The following is a 17,364-nucleotide window of genomic DNA, read 5'->3' as shown; positions in this document are numbered from 1 at the left end:
AGGCCAACATGCCATTTGCCTTCTTAAATGATCGCTGCACCTGCATGCTTGCTTTCAGTGACTGGTGTACAAGGCCACCCAGGTCCCTTTGTACATCAACATTTCCCAATCTATCACCATTTAAATATTACTCTATCATTCTGGTTTTTCTAGGGAAGTGATTAATTTCACATTTATCCACATTATACTGCATCTGCCATATATTTGCCCACTCACTTATCTTGTATTGAAGCGCCTTTACGTATTCCACTTCACTCACATTCCCACCTTTGTGTCATCAGTGCTTTTTTTTTTTGTTAATACTAATTTCCTTCAATTTCTCCTGCTCACTGGACCCTTGGTTCCCTAGCATTTCTGGGAAATTATTTGTGCCTTCTTCCATGAAGACAGAACTAAAATAGTTGTTTGATTGCTCTACCATTTCCTTGTTCTCTATTATAAATTCTCCCCTTTCGGACTGTAAGAGGCCCACATTTGTCTTCACTGATCTTTTTACATACGTACATCTTTTTACAAGGGCTATTCAGCATGGGCAATAAATGCTGGCCTAGCCAGTGACACCCACATCCCTTGAATGAATTTAAAAAAATACTTATGGAAGCTTTTACAATCTGCTTTTATGTTCCTTGCAAGTTTACTTTCATACTCTTAATCAATCTCTTGGTCCTTTTTTGAATTCTAAAATGCTCCCAAACCTCAGGCTTGCTACTTTTTCTGGCAACTTTATATGACTTTTCTTTGGATCTAGTACCATCCTTAATTTCTTTTGTTAGCCACAGTTGGGCTGCTTTTCACATTGTGTTTTTGTGCCAGAAAGAAAGATATAACTATTGTAATGCATGCATTCGTTCCTTAAATCTTACCCATTGCCTATCCACCATCATGCATCTCTAATTTCCTAATTAATGCCATCCCCTACTTAGCTTACCACTATATTTGGAGGCCTTTCGGCAATCCCCACTAATGTTTTCCTACCCTTGTTGCTTCTTAGCTCCACCCAGGCTGATTCTACATCTAGATTTTCTAAGCCAATATCCTCTCTATAACTACTGCACAGATTTCATCCTTAAATAACACTTTCTTTTTTGCCTGTCCTTCCAAAACATTGAATACCCTTGGACATTCAGTTCTCAGCCTTGATCATCCTGCAACCATGTCTCCATAATCTCAATCATATCGTAGCTGTTTATATCTATTTGAGCTGTTAACTTAGTCTACCATATTGTGAACACTCTGTGCATTCAGATACAGTGCCTTTAGACTTGTCTTTTTAACATTTATACACATTTTTTGTGCTAAGGCCCTATTTGCTGCTAGTCCTTGTTTCCTCTACCTTCCACTTTTGCTTTCTACTTTTCTGTCTATTATTTCTACCTTTGTTCCCCTCTCGTGTCTCCCTGCTCAGGTTCTCATCCCCCTGCCACTCTAGTTTAAACCCTTTCCCACTGTACTAGCAAATACCCCTGTGAGGATATTGTTCCTGATGCTGCTGGGGTCCAGCTTGTCCAGTTGTATAGGACCTATCTTCTCCAGAATCGGTCCCAATGCCTCAGGAATCCAAATCCCTCCCACCTACACCATCTCTCCAGCCATGAATTCATCTGATCTATGCTTCTATTCCTGATTTCACTAGCACATAATATTGGAAGTAATCCTGAGATTACTACCTTTGGAGGTCCTACTTTTTAATTGTTTTCTAGCTCCCTACATTCTGCTTTCAGGACCTCCATGCCTCTTTTTGCCTAATCGTTGGTCCCAATATGGACCACGACCTCTGGCTGTTCAGCCTTCTCCTTCCGAATGTCCTGCAGCTGCTCAGTGACATCCTTGACTCTGGCACCAGGGAGGCAACATACCACCCTGATGTCACGTCTGCGGCCACAGAAACATCTGTCCCCTTAGGATAGAATCCCCTATCACTATTGCTCTCCTACTCTTTTTCTCTCCCCACCACGCCTGTGCAGCTGAATTACTTGTGGTGCCACAAGCTTGGCTCTTGCTGCATTCCCCAGGGAAACCATCTCCCCAAGCAATACCCAAAAAGGAAAATCTGTTAGAGAGGGAGCCAAACCCAGGAAACTCTTGCACTACCTGTCTAGTCACTCATTCCCTTTCTGCCTGTGCACGCTTTACCTGCAGTGTGACCACCTCACTGTATGTGCTATCCACGAAGATTTCAGCCTTGCAGATGCGCCACAATGACTCCAGCCACAGCTCCAGCTCTGAAACGCAGATTTTGAATAGTTGCAGCTTAAGGCTGAGAACTTCAGAATTTTAGCTGCAAATTTCAGTTAAATGCTGACTACAAACAAAATTAGAGTTTTACAAAGAGATTTAAAAAAAAAATTAAGACTCCTTACTCATCATTCACCAGCATCCAGTCCCAGCCACCAGCAACTTACTCCTTCATTAACTTTGGACTACTTATTTTGCACTAGGACTATTGAACCTGAGATTAGCGTGGAATAATTATAAGAGTTATAAAATTTGCTGCAAATTACTGCAGGGTACAGAGCAGAATATGATAAAAATATGTGGAAAATCCCTAATGTGGAAAAAATTCCCATCATAGCTATGAAAGGCTGCTTTAGACATATGATATGCGTTTTGCTCTTAAGATGCTATTCCTTGGTGAAGTCTTTTTCTATCACCCTCTCCAAACATTGCTACCTGATTTTGGAATTTGGTTCCATGTAAACATTGCAGACAGCACAAGATGGCCTGTGTACTGGAACTAAAGTAATATTTGAGAGATGGCAGCTGCACATAGCTTTGCCACAATGCCACAAAACTGCCTTATGGCATGAGGGTTACATGCTGCTGGTTGGACTGGCCTTAAGGCGGCAGCGCAGTGCATGACTATTCCACACTAAATTACAAAATCATTTTTCAGAATGTGCAGTATTGATTTGTTGGGATAAATGGCACTCAGCAGACAACCAGTTCTGCAAGAAATTGCTCTTGCAAGGCTTGAAAGTTAAAACCACGATCCATCATCCCAATAACAAAATGGAAAGCAATAATTGTTTGTTCATTACAGGACTCACTGGACATCCCCATGATGGAAACTATTGTGACAACCAGTTTTAAAAGCTCTAAGTTTTAGGAATCAATATGATGCAATCCTATTGAACATAACAACCTATCACCAACCAGTTAACACTATGATATACAACCTGCATTTTTGTTGTTGCTACAAAACCTCTCTTTACTCATTTAGAATTCAATCAATCACCCTCATTTTACTCCTGCAAATATAAGTCAATACATGATGAGGGCAGGATGTGGTCTGCCAATTTTTGAGAGGAGTGAGAAAGACAACTTCAGCATCTCAAAAGTATTTGTATTAACAACAGCTGGAAGGGCAATCAATTCAGAATCCGCACCATACACAGTATTTTGAAATTTCGTTCTGCTGAGCATACATTGCAGACATTTTCCACATATTTGTGAATTCCCCAAATCCAACTATACCAGGCTGTGAATGCATAACATGAAGTCTACCAGCTAATGGTCTCCAGTCTCAATGAACTCGTTTCTGTAGCTTTGGACTCTGGTTAGGTGTTAAACCTGCTACCTGTAAGAACAGTAGATAGTGCTACCTATGACCAGTCCAACACCGAGTGCTAGACATTTTCAGAAAGGTCAATGGCTTTGGGATGAATGCCTGGAGGTGAGGAGTGGAACCCTTGAGATGGGAGAAACACCATTGAAACACACGAGTAATCTTTGAATTAGCTAAAATACATCCACAACCTGCAACCACAATGCAGCTGCCATACAAAGCAAGTCAATGGAAGAGCGACCATGGTCAGTCCAAAGCAACACCAGGGTTCAAGTCCCTGTTTTAAAGCGGTGTGGAGGACAGCATCTCAGATGATATTCAACCACAAATGAACGTACAAAAAAAATGCAAAAAAAAAAGCAAGGGATCAACCAAGACTACAACACAGTCTGATCACACTGATGACATAACAGGAGGAAAAAGGTTACTTAAGGGTCTTTGCCAGCAACAAAAGCAGTCTCAGCATAGTTGACCAATATAGTTTTAAAACATGTTTTAGAACATTAAAGTAATGTGCAAAAATAAAATGGCATCTGTTTTACCAATTTGAACTGTAGATTTCAGGTCCAGGAAGAAGAAAAATAATATAACCAGCCTACTTAAGACCAAAATTCTGCTTAAATTATTCACACCACGACATATTAATAGGAAATCTGATTGGTTTCAATTATACTGTGGTGTCTCTGTGCAAGATAAATTTGTACCATTACATTCATTAAGGGATTGTATCTAACTTCATAATATCACATTGGTGTCTGGTTTAAAGCTTTTCTCCTCACTGTTATGCCTGTTTAAGTAGAACAATTCCAGAGACTAACAATGACCCCTTAGTTTGGACAGATAACAGCTTTATTTCCATAATATTTCAATGCAACTATTTAACATAGCCAGAACTTCAACAGAATTCGAAAACACAACCTTTCAATCAGTCTCCAACTGTATTCTGCTCAATTTTCAAACATCTAAGCATCAAGCGTACAAAGCAAAGCAGGCTTATTGGCTGCAGTGAAATTGAAATCAAAATTGTCATTAGTGTCCAATGACACATAATAATTAGGTTTTACCTTCCTGGAAGCTTATCAGCTTGCTAACTTTAATATACACAGGTTTAGCTAGTTGTGTCAAAATGACTGGCATACTTTCATACTAAAATTTAATAGGCCAAGAAATACATGTTGACTAGTTTTTCAACTTGTATTTATGTAGCACCTTTAGTGTAGAAAATCATTGCAAGGTGCTTCACAGGAACATGATCAGAAAAAATATTTAAACCGAGCCAAAGTGGAGATATTAGGATGGGTAACTAAAATCTTAGTCAAAGAGGTAAGCAGAAGCTAAGAATACATCATTCATAGCTTTGAGGTATTTTCAGTGAGGCATAGGTTTAAGCTTTACAGCTGCAACCACATATTCTGGTTTGGGGAGAGGAAGGATCTTAAATATAATTTCTTACGGTTTCTGTGCATTATTTCCCCAAAAAAATGAATTCGACATCCCAGTTTAGTGCTTACTGATTTAAAAGCATGAGAACCCTACAGTTAACACATGAATATGGCCATATAATGAAAGTATATAGCATACAATAATATCTGAGATTGTCGTTTTGATTACCTTTTTCTAGCTTCATGTTAGACTTGTCAAAACCACTGACTGATGTGCACATAACATGCAATTAATGTCTATGCTCAGGTCTGTTACAATTGAACAAAGCAGCAGACAGACCTTGGGACATAGACAGAATGATCGCGGCATCTTCTTAGGTCTATATGTTTAAGTAATTAGAACAAAATGTGGAACTGTCATATGGTAACTTGTGATAGAAGGTATAAAAAGCAATGTTATGATAAGAAATTTAGATTTGATCTAAGCAATAGAAATTCCATGCTGCAGCCTACACACCCCCCAAGCTATTAGTGACTTTTGTTGGTATCTTGAATTAAGTAAAAGAATTATGCTGACTTAGATTACCAATCGGATTCTTCTGACAGCGTCAAGTAAGTTCAGTACAAGTTAAGCAACAAACGCATAGCTAGATTTCTTCCAAACAATTTTGGACAGGGTACTCCGTTACCACAAGATACTTAAATAACTCCCATTGTTGAAAAGCCCTTGTTTACAATGCCAGGCAGCAGTTCATACAACACTCACATCACAATACATCAAAAAAAAATTGGCAACAAAAGGCAGCTAGAGAGGAAGTTACTTGTTGGGCTCATGACCTTTGACCAAATGGTAATGGAAAGCTCTGTAATAGGATATGACAATAAGTGGAAAACCATGTTGACAAAGCACTGGAGCTCACCCAAGTCATGATTTGTATGTTGCTATAGTGGAGTTATAAAATTTATGGATGAACAATATTTGTTTAAAGTAACTTATAAAGTTAGCAATTTTATCTTGTGGTATCTTACTTACCCAAAATGAGCAGCCCACAAGACAATTTTAGTGAGGATGGGCTCACAAGAACAGCCTCAGTAGACAGAAATGCAAGTAAGAGAATTAGGACTGAATATGCTCCTTCACATTTGCACCAATGGTAAGCTATTTAATCACAAGGGGGCCTTAAGTCAAAGCTGGTTCAGTCCTCATCAGATGATTTGCACATGCACACTTCAATCATCAGTTGTGGAGTAACAAGCTGGAACAGGAATGTTGGCCAATATTTTTCCTCTCCATAAATTAGAGATGCCAGGATCTATGGTAAGACTATGCTGAGATCAGCTAACTCAACATAGACCAGGAATCAAACCTGGGAACTAAAGTCTGTGGCTTAGCAAACTTATCAAATGAAATTTGAAGAAACTTTAAACACTACAGATTTAAACATTCATTGCTGCACTGAAGCTACCTAATGAACAACTGGCAATTCTTTTTATAAATTTATGTTTAAATGACAGATTACAATTCTCAATTAGTTTTTAAAAAGATATACCAAGTCACAACATTTTAAAACTCCAACTTACAGGTTGAAGAACTGCTTCGTCTTCGGACATGGGTTCATCTACCATTTGCTGCCCATCCTGCTGCAAAATTTAAAAAGAAAACAGTAATTACAAGTTGTCAATTTTTTTTAATACTAACCACAAATAATTTTTTTTTTAACATCGATAGTGAAAAGTTTCTATCAAAAGCTATCCTATTGAACATTACCAATCTGCTTCTGCTGCAAGGTAATCTTCACAGAAAAAAACAGACTAAACATGAAGAGCTTTATTCAGCAGAGATTTGATTCCACTATTTAATCATAAGGACATGAACTTCTATGGCAATTTTGTTGATCAAAAAACTAAAAACCGATAAGATCCAATGCAAATGACCTTTTGACAACTGATTTAATACTTCCACTGAAATCCAATATTTAAACCACATTCAAATATAATAGAAATTATCCAAAAACTGAGGACAAGTAATGCATTTGAAGATAAATAATCCAGTCTCCATATAACCCACACCACAGCCATGTGTTAGAAGCTACTGAAGGAACTTGAGGACATGACTCATAAGGCACCGAAATGTCAAACCCTAGCCTGTAAAAATTCCTTCCATTTCGAGCTCCATAGTCTATACAGGGCGATATGAAATTTGGGAGTGATCTTCATGTTATACATGTGCAGCCCCATTCACCAACAAAATTTCCAGTCCCAGACAAACCAAAGCATTTCAGTTTTTGAAATAAGATGCCAGATTCTAATAAAATTATTACAATTTCTAAGGGGTATGAGTATTAGTGTGATAACTGGGCTTGTTCAATGCATTTGTTCTAAATATACCCTGGTCAATATTTACTGATATTCCTCAATTAACACCTAAACAAATTATCTGATCATTACCATCTTGTTTGTGGGACCTTGGCTGTCACCTGCCCTACATTAAAACAATAATTATGCATCGAAAGTACGGTTTAGGATGTCATAAAGCTGTGAAAAGCGCTAAATAAATGCAAGTATTTTAAAATAAATTACAGGGAAAGTAGCATATAAGCCAATACATTTTAATGTCATGCCAACCTGCCTTTTGCTTTGTTTGTCACCAGCACCAGATCTGTAAACAACCTACTTCATTCTAACATTATATGGGGTAACTTTACCCCGATACAACCAAGGTTTAGAAGGACAGGGACTATAATTGTAGCAGTGTACTTTTTATTTCTAAAGTATGTTACAAGACTTTTTTTTGTTCATAATGACTCACTGAAATTTACTGCAATTGATTACACTATGGTACCACCGAAACTGTACTGAACCTGGATCAAAATCCTGAAACTCCCTCCCTAACAGCACTCTGGGTATACCTACACCACATGGACTGCAGCAGGCTAAGAAGGCAGCTCACCATCCCCTTCTCGAGGGCCATTAGGGATGGGGCAATAAATGCTGGCCTAACCAGTGACACCCACGTCCCAAGAATGAATAAAAAAATTCTTTTGTAATCAGAGGATACTGTCATGAGATGGAACAGTGCATAAAACCTCCGAAAAGAAAAAAAATGTCAATAGCTAAACAGCAATTACATTCTTGTATCTTGCCCCTAGATAGTGGTTCAGTAGATCCTAGTTCAGACCCAGTTGTGGTTGGGTTAGCCTCCCACTAAGCAAGTCTACCAACTGGTATGACTCATATTATTCATTTTCTTTAACGTGTGGACCTCAATTCTGGAAAAGCATATAGTCATAAACAAACTGGGGAAATAACAATGCCCGTCAAATACTCTTCAGCAACAAAGCATTTTAAGCATACAACTGATGAGGTGGCAGTGGTATAAACATCTGCCTCTAGCTGAACCCACCCTGAATTTGAAGAATCGGTAAGTAAGGAAGGTTGATTATGAAGCAGCTGCTTAATTCAAATGCACTCACTGCAGTGGTGAGTTGTGTTTAGGGCGAGGAACAGAAACAAGGAGAAATGGGGACTTGAAGGGGCTGATCCAGTAACGAAAGTCAATGCTGATATAATACTTCACTTCCTCCCTCAATAATGTTGGGATTTATTGGACAGGGAGGAGGAAACAGAGAAGCATGCACCGTGTACTTCAATTTTGCAGTGGTTAGAGTCTTCCACCTGACCATTGTTGTCAGCCCCAGGACGCAAAGGTAAGGCCTCTCTCATGGTAATTAACAATCACTACAATCGAATGCATAATAAAACAAATGTACTTTCCCCATGAATCCCAGAACTATGAAATTATATCTATCAGGAAAAGATGAACATGTCTTTGGGTGTCTTTTCTGAAGAGAGGAGGGTGATGGGTGACCTAATGGTTGGTCTTTAAAATCAAGGAAATGAATAGAATACTGTAGGTGGCATTCCCACTTGTGGGCAAGAGCAAAACCAGAGACCATCAATATAAGATAGCCGCCAAGAATTCAAATAGAGAATTCAGAAACAATTTTATCCAGAGCTAGGAGAATATGGCACTTGATACTGCAGGGAGCTGTTGCAGCGAATAGCACAGATTCATTTAAGAGAAAACAACAGTGGAGCATAAACACCAGCAATGAATGGTTGCATCGGTTGCTGTGCTGTATATTTGATGTAATTCTATTTGCACTGTTGGGTCCATGAACTGCAAGTCTACATACGATCACAATAACATTCCTGCCCCTCAGGTAGTTGGGTATATCTTAGTTCAGGTCCACTTATGACTGACCCAAGATAGATGTTGGGATTTTTGCATGACCAACAAAACATCTTTTGGATCCCTTAAATTCATTTAAACAAGACATTTGTTATTAGGATGTGAGCAATACTGGAAAGATGTCAGATTCTAGTCACCCCAAAGGTATTTTGGAGCCAACCATGTAAATAGAATTACATCAAATATACAGCACAGCAACAAGTCATTCAGCCCAACCATTCATTGCTAGTGTTTGTGCTCCACTATAGTTTTATCTTAAAGTACATCACTGCTATCTGCCTCAACAGCTCCCTGTGGTAATAAGTGCCACATTCCCACATGGATAAAACTGCTTCTGAATTCCCTATCTAAATTCTTGGCCGGATCAAGATGCTATCTTATTTATACTATGTGACCAGAACTGTACACAGTATTCTCCAAGTGTGGTCTAATGATGACTTGATGCAAGATTAGCATAATTTACCTACTTCTCAATTCAATCCCGCCAGAAATAAACCACAGTGCTTGGTCTATTTTTATTTTTAAATGGCCTTATTAACCTGCATCATTACTTTTAGTGAGTGTATCTGTTGTGTGGGCTTGGAGTCACATGTAAAGCCTTGAAGGACATAGTTATTATAATCATCCTCCAGTAGTTTTCAAGGCTATTTAATCTGGCACCAGTCCACAAATCACCAGATTGAATTATTTCAATTGCCAACTTAACATTACGGCATTAAAATTCACTACTGGGCTAACATCCCAAAGGTACTATAAGCACTAGGCTATGGTCTCCTTATAACCAGAGGGATGAAACCTTCATCTCAAGGATCTGGGTTGTTGCATTCAAACACAAGTCCCAGAGGCGAAAGAGCATTTGTTCATCCTCAATGCCAAACTGTTAAAAATTACTATAGTAATGGGCATTCAGCCGAGACAAAGGGGTCATATGATTGGGGTTTTTCCCATTACTCCAGGAAGCCATCTATATTGAATCTCTGACTGCTGCAGAGGTTGCAGCACATTCACCTGTCCAATCAGTTAAAAGAAACTTTATGGCAACAAGAATCCCTGAGAAAAGCAAAGCCATGTAAATATACAACAACTATCTTCACAGGAATAAGACATTAGAAGAAAATGTGAGGTGGGATGTGGTTTAGAATGAATGATAATGCATACAGAAATGTTCCCTAGGTTCAAGGACCTGCCTGTTAAATTATTAGTATTTTCCAGTTGACCCAAGAAAGTGGAAATAAGGTTAGTCCAGAATAAACAATGGGTCTAAAGCCACTGCCCTGTGGTTGTTTGTATGTGTCATGTCTAATGTTGCAATGTTCTCATTTTTCTGGAAGATTTTTAACTCCAGCTTTCAGCACATTGGAAACTAGCATACTAACAGCCAGAACACTGGACTTGGGAGCAGCAAAAGGATGAGGGGTGATCTAATCAAAGTACTAAAATGATTAAGGGATTTGATAGGAAATACTTGCTCACATCTACCCTGTGAGACTCCAGGACAAGGGGGCATAATCTTAAAAAAAGAGTCAGGCCATTTAGTAATGAAATCAGGAAGTACTTTTTCCACACAGTTGTGGAAATCTGCAACTTGCTCCTCAAAAATGGATACTGGGTCACTTGAAATTTTCAAGGCAAAGGTTGGTTTTTGTTGGGTAAGGGCCTCAAGGGATATGGAATGAAGGGGATAAATGGAACTGAGGTACAGATCAGCCATGATCTAACTGAATGGCAGAACAATCTAGACAGGTTGAATGGCATACTCCTGCTCCTATGTTTCTACACCCATTCACCACAGAGAAAGAATTCCACCAAAGGATCCTGCAGCTTAAATCTAACTGATGAACAGTGGCTGGTTCTCAGTCATTGGTCTTCAGCCTGAGTGGAGCCTATTACAGTGAAATGAGAAATCCGTGAAGAGCATAGGCAGGGCTGGCAATTTGTTGGAAAGACTTTCATAACCAAAATGGCGCTTGTTTTATTGGGCTAGTGAAAGGCCTTAGTCAGCTTCCCGCACCTCCCCCCCCCAACCCTCCATGGAGTGATGGGACAAAGACTTCATTCCCTTCCGTTCGCTGAGCTGCCACACTAAATTGTGCCGCAGAAAGAAAAACCTAGTGGAAGACATGCAATTCTCCAAAGCAGGAGGAGAAAAAAAAACAGATGAGGATGTACCAACAGTGAGCAATTCAGTCTTCAGCAGGCTTGCTCTCAGGCCCCTCAATCCAGCTCTACTAAAGGACTGCATTGTTCACTGTTTGCACATGGAGACTGCAACAAAACTAGAAGGGTGGAGAAATTTATTTTAAATTACTGGACTTACCATTACATTATTGGATGAAAGAACTTTGTGCATACAGACTGTACTGGCAAATGACTAAAGCATCAGTTATGGGGAATAGAAAGTACCTCCCTATCTGGACATTAAACAACAATCCCTGTATAATAAATTATGAATGTGCTGCAGCAGCAGAATAAAAGAATCTCACCCATCCAAAGACTCAGGACAAAATTCTTTTATCCCTGTTCAACCACCAGAAGTTCAGTGAGTGGAAGGAATAGAGGGTTTCCAATCATTACCTCTCCATGATACTGTTGCTGCCCCAGAAGGTCATTTCCACAGTTGGGGCCAGGTGTGGGCACCAGTAAAAGGTGCAGAGAGCTAATGAACAGGGAGTAGTTCAGGGCAGCACCAAGAGCAACAATGCACTACAGTTGTAGTCACAGTCCTGTGTGACTTTAGTTAATATTATTTTGATACACTGGGAGAGGCAGAGGGATGGACTGAAGAACAAAAAAGACATTTTCCTTCTTGTTCCAAAAAGACTATTTTCCCCTTTGGTTTATCCTTCTGCCCCTCTCACTGCATCAAAACAACCTTAATCATAGCCATGCATAACAGCCCCTGTAACTACAACTGTAGCACAATATTCTTCTTCAACTACTCTGTAGGTTCTCATCTGGAAAACCATGTTATTCTCTTGCAATACCTCCCTTCTGCTATCCAGCTCAATGGGACAGCCCTCGCTTACTGCCATATTTGATCTAAGCCATAGCATCTACAGCCCCCATACTATTACCTCCCAAGTCCTCTGAGCCACTTTTCTTGGCTCCCTACACTTCCTCATCCAAATGCTGTCCCTTGGTACTATTAGCCACAAGCACGGGGGTCAGCTTCCATACGCATGCTGACAACACCCAGCTCTACTGCTCCGAAACCTGAAAGAAATCCTCCACTACCTCTGTTTGCCCTTGCCATCAACTCCATTCCCCTCCCAGCCCCGATTTCTGATTGGGATCATACTGTTGACAACCTCACCATCTTATTCGACACCAAATTGAGATTCAACCCTATATCTTAGCCATTGCAAACTCCAAATATCACCTGCTTCTGCCCATTGACTGCTGGAATCTCATCCATTTCTTTGGCAAGTCCAGTCTCAACTATTCTAATGCTCTGCTGACCAGACTGTCACCCTCAAACTTCAGCTGATCTAAAACTCTGCTGCATGCAATCTATACATCAAAAAAATCTTGCTCAGCCATCAGTTCTGGTATGTAAGTAGACACTCTCTGTAGACAAATTGAAGGCATCTTACAGCAGCGAAGAGAACATATGCTAAAGATTCAGTTCCAAAACACAACCATGTTTGACTTCACTGCAGATCTAAGAGTTCCATTGTTGCCCCATCATAACTGACTGTAGCCAATCATGTTGCCACAAAAAGGAGATCACACTGAACAGTTTTGGTGGGCAGCCAGTTTCCTTCAGCAGCTTAAATAGAGCATCTCCACTCACATGGTTAAATGCCTTGGTGAGATAAATGAAGGTAATATATAGTGGTCTCCTTTGTTCATGGCATTCTCCTGCAACTGCCAGATAGAGAAGTTCATGTTTTTTTTTTTAAATTCATTTACGGGATGTAGGTGTCACTGGCTAGGCCAGCATTTTTTGCCCATCCCTAATTGCCCTCGAGAAAGTGGTAGTGAGCTGCCTTCTTGAACCGCTGTAGTCCCTGTGGTGTAGGTACATCCACAGTGTGGTTAAAGAGGAAGTGAAGGAACAACAATATATTTCCAAGTCAGGATGCTGAGTGGCTTGGAAGGGAGCTCCCAGGTGGTGGTGTTCCCATGTATCTGTTGTCCTTGTCCTTTTAGATGGTAACGGCCGTGGGTTTGGAAGGTGCTGCCTAAACAGCCTTGCTGAGTTGATTGTGGATCTTTCAGTTCTGAAACCACAGAATCGGGATAGATATCTCTGCAAGGATCTGCAGCCTGATTAAGACAACACGGACAAATACTTTTCCACAACGCTCAATATGCTTCACTAAAACTAGGGGACACAGTTTAAAATAAGAGATTTCCCATTTAAGACTGAGATGAGTTTTTTTTTTCCTCCCAGAGAACTCTCTTCCCCAGAAAGTGGAGAAAGTAGGGTCAATGAATATTTTTAAGGTAGAGGTAGATAGAGATTTGACTAACAAGGGAAGTAAAGGTTATCAGGGGTAGGCAGAATATGGAGCTGAGGTCACAATCAAATCAGTCATGATCATTTGAATGGCGGAACAGGCTCAAGTGGCCGATGGCATACTCCTGTTCCTAATTCATACGTGCACATGATATTGTTACAATCCTTGTTGTCGCCCTTGCTGCTATACGAGGTCACAATCTTTGCATCTCGCATATCCTGAGGCACTGTCCCCTCCCTCCAGCAGAGGCAAAGAAGCTTCTGCAGATGCTGCATGAGTGCTGGTTTCCTGTGTTAGATAAGCTTAAAAAGTATAGCACCATCTGGAACTTTGTCAATGGCAATACAGTTAATAGCTTTGCTAAGCTCCTCCACTGCAGGTTCAACATCCAGCTCTTCCATGGAAAAACTCAGCAGGTCTGGCAGCATCGGCGGAGAAGAGAAGAGTTGACGTTTCGAGTCCTCATGACCCTTCAACAGAACTGTTCTGTTTTTGTTTTGGATTTCCAGCATCCGCAGTTTTTTGTTTTTATCCAGCTCTTCCATGAAGGATGGGCTCTCTATTGTCTAGAACTTCCACAGTCAAGTGTTCTTCCTAGAGTACAACTAAATGCAGTGTTCCACACATCTCTCCAACTGTTTACTGCATTTAGTAATGACCTCCCCTGCCTTTGTTTCAGAGGAACTTTTGTTTTACTTACAGGCCTGTTGTCTTTTTGATCCCATCATACATTCCATGTGTCAGAAGGCATCTGGATATTCTGGCAAAGTTGTAGCCAGTAGTTACTGTGCAGCACCTAGCAGTCTGTTGGACTTTATTCCCAATCAATATCTATCATCTGAATACAATTAACACCATGATGGGTTCACCAAGCTTGTCAGCAATCAAAATATCGGACATGGATCCCTGGCAACATTCTTGACTGAGTCAAAGGTTTGAAGCCCCACTTAAGATATTGGAGCACACGATCTAGGCCAACACTCCAGTGCAGTATTGAGGGAATGCTGCATGCACAAAATGCCATCTTTCTGTTGGGAAGTTAAACTGAGGTCCTGTCTTTCACAGGAATGTAAAAGATCCCATGGCGCAAGTTTGCAGAGAAGTAGTTTGAAGAGTAGGATACATATTTCCAATATGTATCCCTTAACCAACACCATTAAAAGTGTGTGCCTGGTCATTATCATATAGCTGTTTGGAGGAGCTTGCTGCATTTCCTATATTACAATAGTGACTACACTTTAGAAGTGCTTAACTGGTCGAAATACCCTTTTTTAATTATTTCATGGGATGTGGGCATCGCTGGCAAAGCCAGCATTTGTTACCCATCCCTCATAGCCCTTGAACTGAGTGGTTTGTTTGGCCATTTCAGAGGACAGTTAAAAGTCAACCACATTGCTGTGGATCTGGAGTTGCATGTAGGCCAGAGAAGGGAAGGACAGCAGATTTCCTTTCCTAAAAGGGCATTAGAGAACCATATGGATTTTTACAATAATTGATGATAGTTTCATGGTCACCATTACCGAGACTAGCTTTCAATTCCAGATTTTTATTAAATGAATTTAAATTCTACCAACCATGGGTGGAACTTGAACCCATGTCTCCAGACCCAAAACATTAGTAGGGGCCTCTGGGTTACTGGTGAGTATTATTCATGAAGAAGCATCAGCTACGAAAAACACTCCCAAAAGAAATAGCCAATCTTCCACCAGGAATAAAACAGATCACATTTTACTGAATAATCTGCCAGCAGATGTTGGTCAGGAAAATAAACCAGGCTTTCTACTTTCAACAGGAGATCATAAGCTTGTTGCTTCCCACAGTTGGACTTCTTGAATCTGAAAACACCAGAGTTGCTGCTTATGGTTATTAATATTTTAATGCAATGGGTGCATAATTAGTAGGTTTCCTTGGATCCCCTAAGATAAACTGACCACCACTGTCAGAAAAATCTAAATCCTACTAAAATGTTTTAGCATTCAAAAGGGATGGGTTGCACCTCAACAGACTGGGACCAATGTTCTCACAGGGAGGTTCACTACTGTGGCTGGGGAAGGTTTAAACTAAAATGGAGTGGGCATGCACCATCATATGTAAATAGAAAAGAGGAAGTGAGTGCATAAAGGAGTAAGAGTGTTGGGTAGTACTAGAGAAGGAAGTAATACCATATTAGATAGAAGCGGACCGAGGACTACGAGGAATACAAAGATAGATTTAGAACAAAGTTATGTAAACGCACAAGTGTGGTGAATAAGGCTATTGAGCTGCAAACACAAATAGTCATGTGGGAATATGATGTAGGGGCAAGAACGAAACAAGGTTAAAATGGTGAGGACCGATACTTAAAATTCAAGGATACAAAAAGTTCATAAAAAAATAGCAAAAGGAAAGAACAGGAAGGTGGGGTGGCAGCACTAATTAGCAAATACACTGTAACATTGAAAAGGGAAGATGTCATTGAGGAGGCAAGTATAGAAGCCAATTGACTAGATTTGAGAAGCAAAAACGGTATGATCATGCTACTGGGTTATTACATAGGCCTCCAAATAGTGAGAAAGATAGGGCAGCAAATCTGCAGGGAGATCAAAGATGTGCAAGAACCATAGAAAAGTTACGGTGTATATAGAAGCCATTCAGTCCATCACGCCTGCACCAGCCAAAAAAAAAGAGATTAGCCGCTCATTTTAATCCCACTTTCCAGCACTGGGTCCATAGGCTTGCAGGTTACAGCACTTCAGATGTAGATGCAGGTACCTTTTAAATGAGTTGAGCGTTTCAGCCTCAACCACCAACTTAAGCAGTGAATTCCAGATGTCCATCACTCTCTGGGTGGAAGTTTTTCCTCATATCCCCTCTAATCCTTCTACCAAACACCTTAAATCTATGCCCCCTGATAACTGGCCACCCCAGCTAGGGGAACAAGTCTTTCCTGTCTACCCTATCTCGGCCCCTCAATTTTGTACACCTTGGTTAGGTCATCCCATAGCCTCCTCTGTTCTAAGGAAAACAACCCTAGCCTATCCAATCTCTCCTCATAGCTACAATTTTCAAGCCCTGGCAGCATCCTTCTAAATCTCCTCTGCACTGGAACGCCACTGGAAACCGCTTAGCATTTGCAAAAACATTCCATTGACCGTTATCCTTTGTTTCCTGTCACTGAGCCAATTTTGGATTCAACCTACCACTGTCCCCTGATCCCATGAGATCTCACTTTCCTGACCAGTCTGCCATGTGGGACCTTGTCAAATGCCTTATTGAAATCCATGTAGACAACATCCACTGCACTACCCTCATCAATCATCCTTGTTACTTGCTCAAAAAATTCTAATAACTTAGTATGACACGATCTTCCCCAATAAAACTATGCTAATTATCCCTGATCAACCCATGCTTTTCTAAGTGACAGTTTATCCTGTGTCTCAGAATTGTTTCCAATAATTCGCCCACCACCAAAGTCAGACTAACCGGCCTATAATTTTCTGACCTATCCCTCGCACCCTTTTTCAATAATGGTACAATGTTCACAGGCCTCCATCCTCTAGTACCTTGCCTGTATCTAGTGGGGGTTAGAAAATGAACCTCAGAGCATCGGTTATTTCCTCCCTGGCTTACCTCAACAGTCTGGGATACAATCCCTCTGACCCTGGTGATTTATCCACCTTCAAGGGTGCCGGTTTCTCCAGTGCTTCCTCTCTATGCTTATTG

The 17,364-nt window shown here is 40.4% G+C and overlaps 1 protein-coding gene across 6 annotated transcripts in view; it reads right to left on the bottom strand.

Annotated features, from left to right (window-relative positions):
• LOC121290611 (ribosomal protein S6 kinase alpha-3) overlaps window positions 1-17,364 on the bottom strand; it is a 97,559-nt gene that overhangs the window by 72,122 nt on the left and 8,073 nt on the right. For 3 of the 6 annotated variants that reach the window (XM_041211277.1, XM_041211279.1, XM_041211282.1), the window contains one exon: window positions 6,529-6,585. In XM_041211277.1, the coding sequence (XP_041067211.1) occupies window positions 6,529-6,585 (57 nt within the window). Of the gene's footprint in view, window positions 1-6,528; window positions 6,589-17,364 lie in introns of all 6 variants that reach the window. The other 3 variants (XM_041211276.1, XM_041211278.1, XM_041211281.1) reach the window with 1 other exon arrangement.

This window comes from Carcharodon carcharias, chromosome 18 (genome assembly GCF_017639515.1).
Source record: "Carcharodon carcharias isolate sCarCar2 chromosome 18, sCarCar2.pri, whole genome shotgun sequence".
In the NCBI taxonomy this organism is placed as follows: domain Eukaryota; kingdom Metazoa; phylum Chordata; class Chondrichthyes; order Lamniformes; family Lamnidae; genus Carcharodon; species Carcharodon carcharias.
Note: the sequence above shows the minus strand (reverse complement) of the source record. Positions and strands in the feature narration are given on the sequence as shown.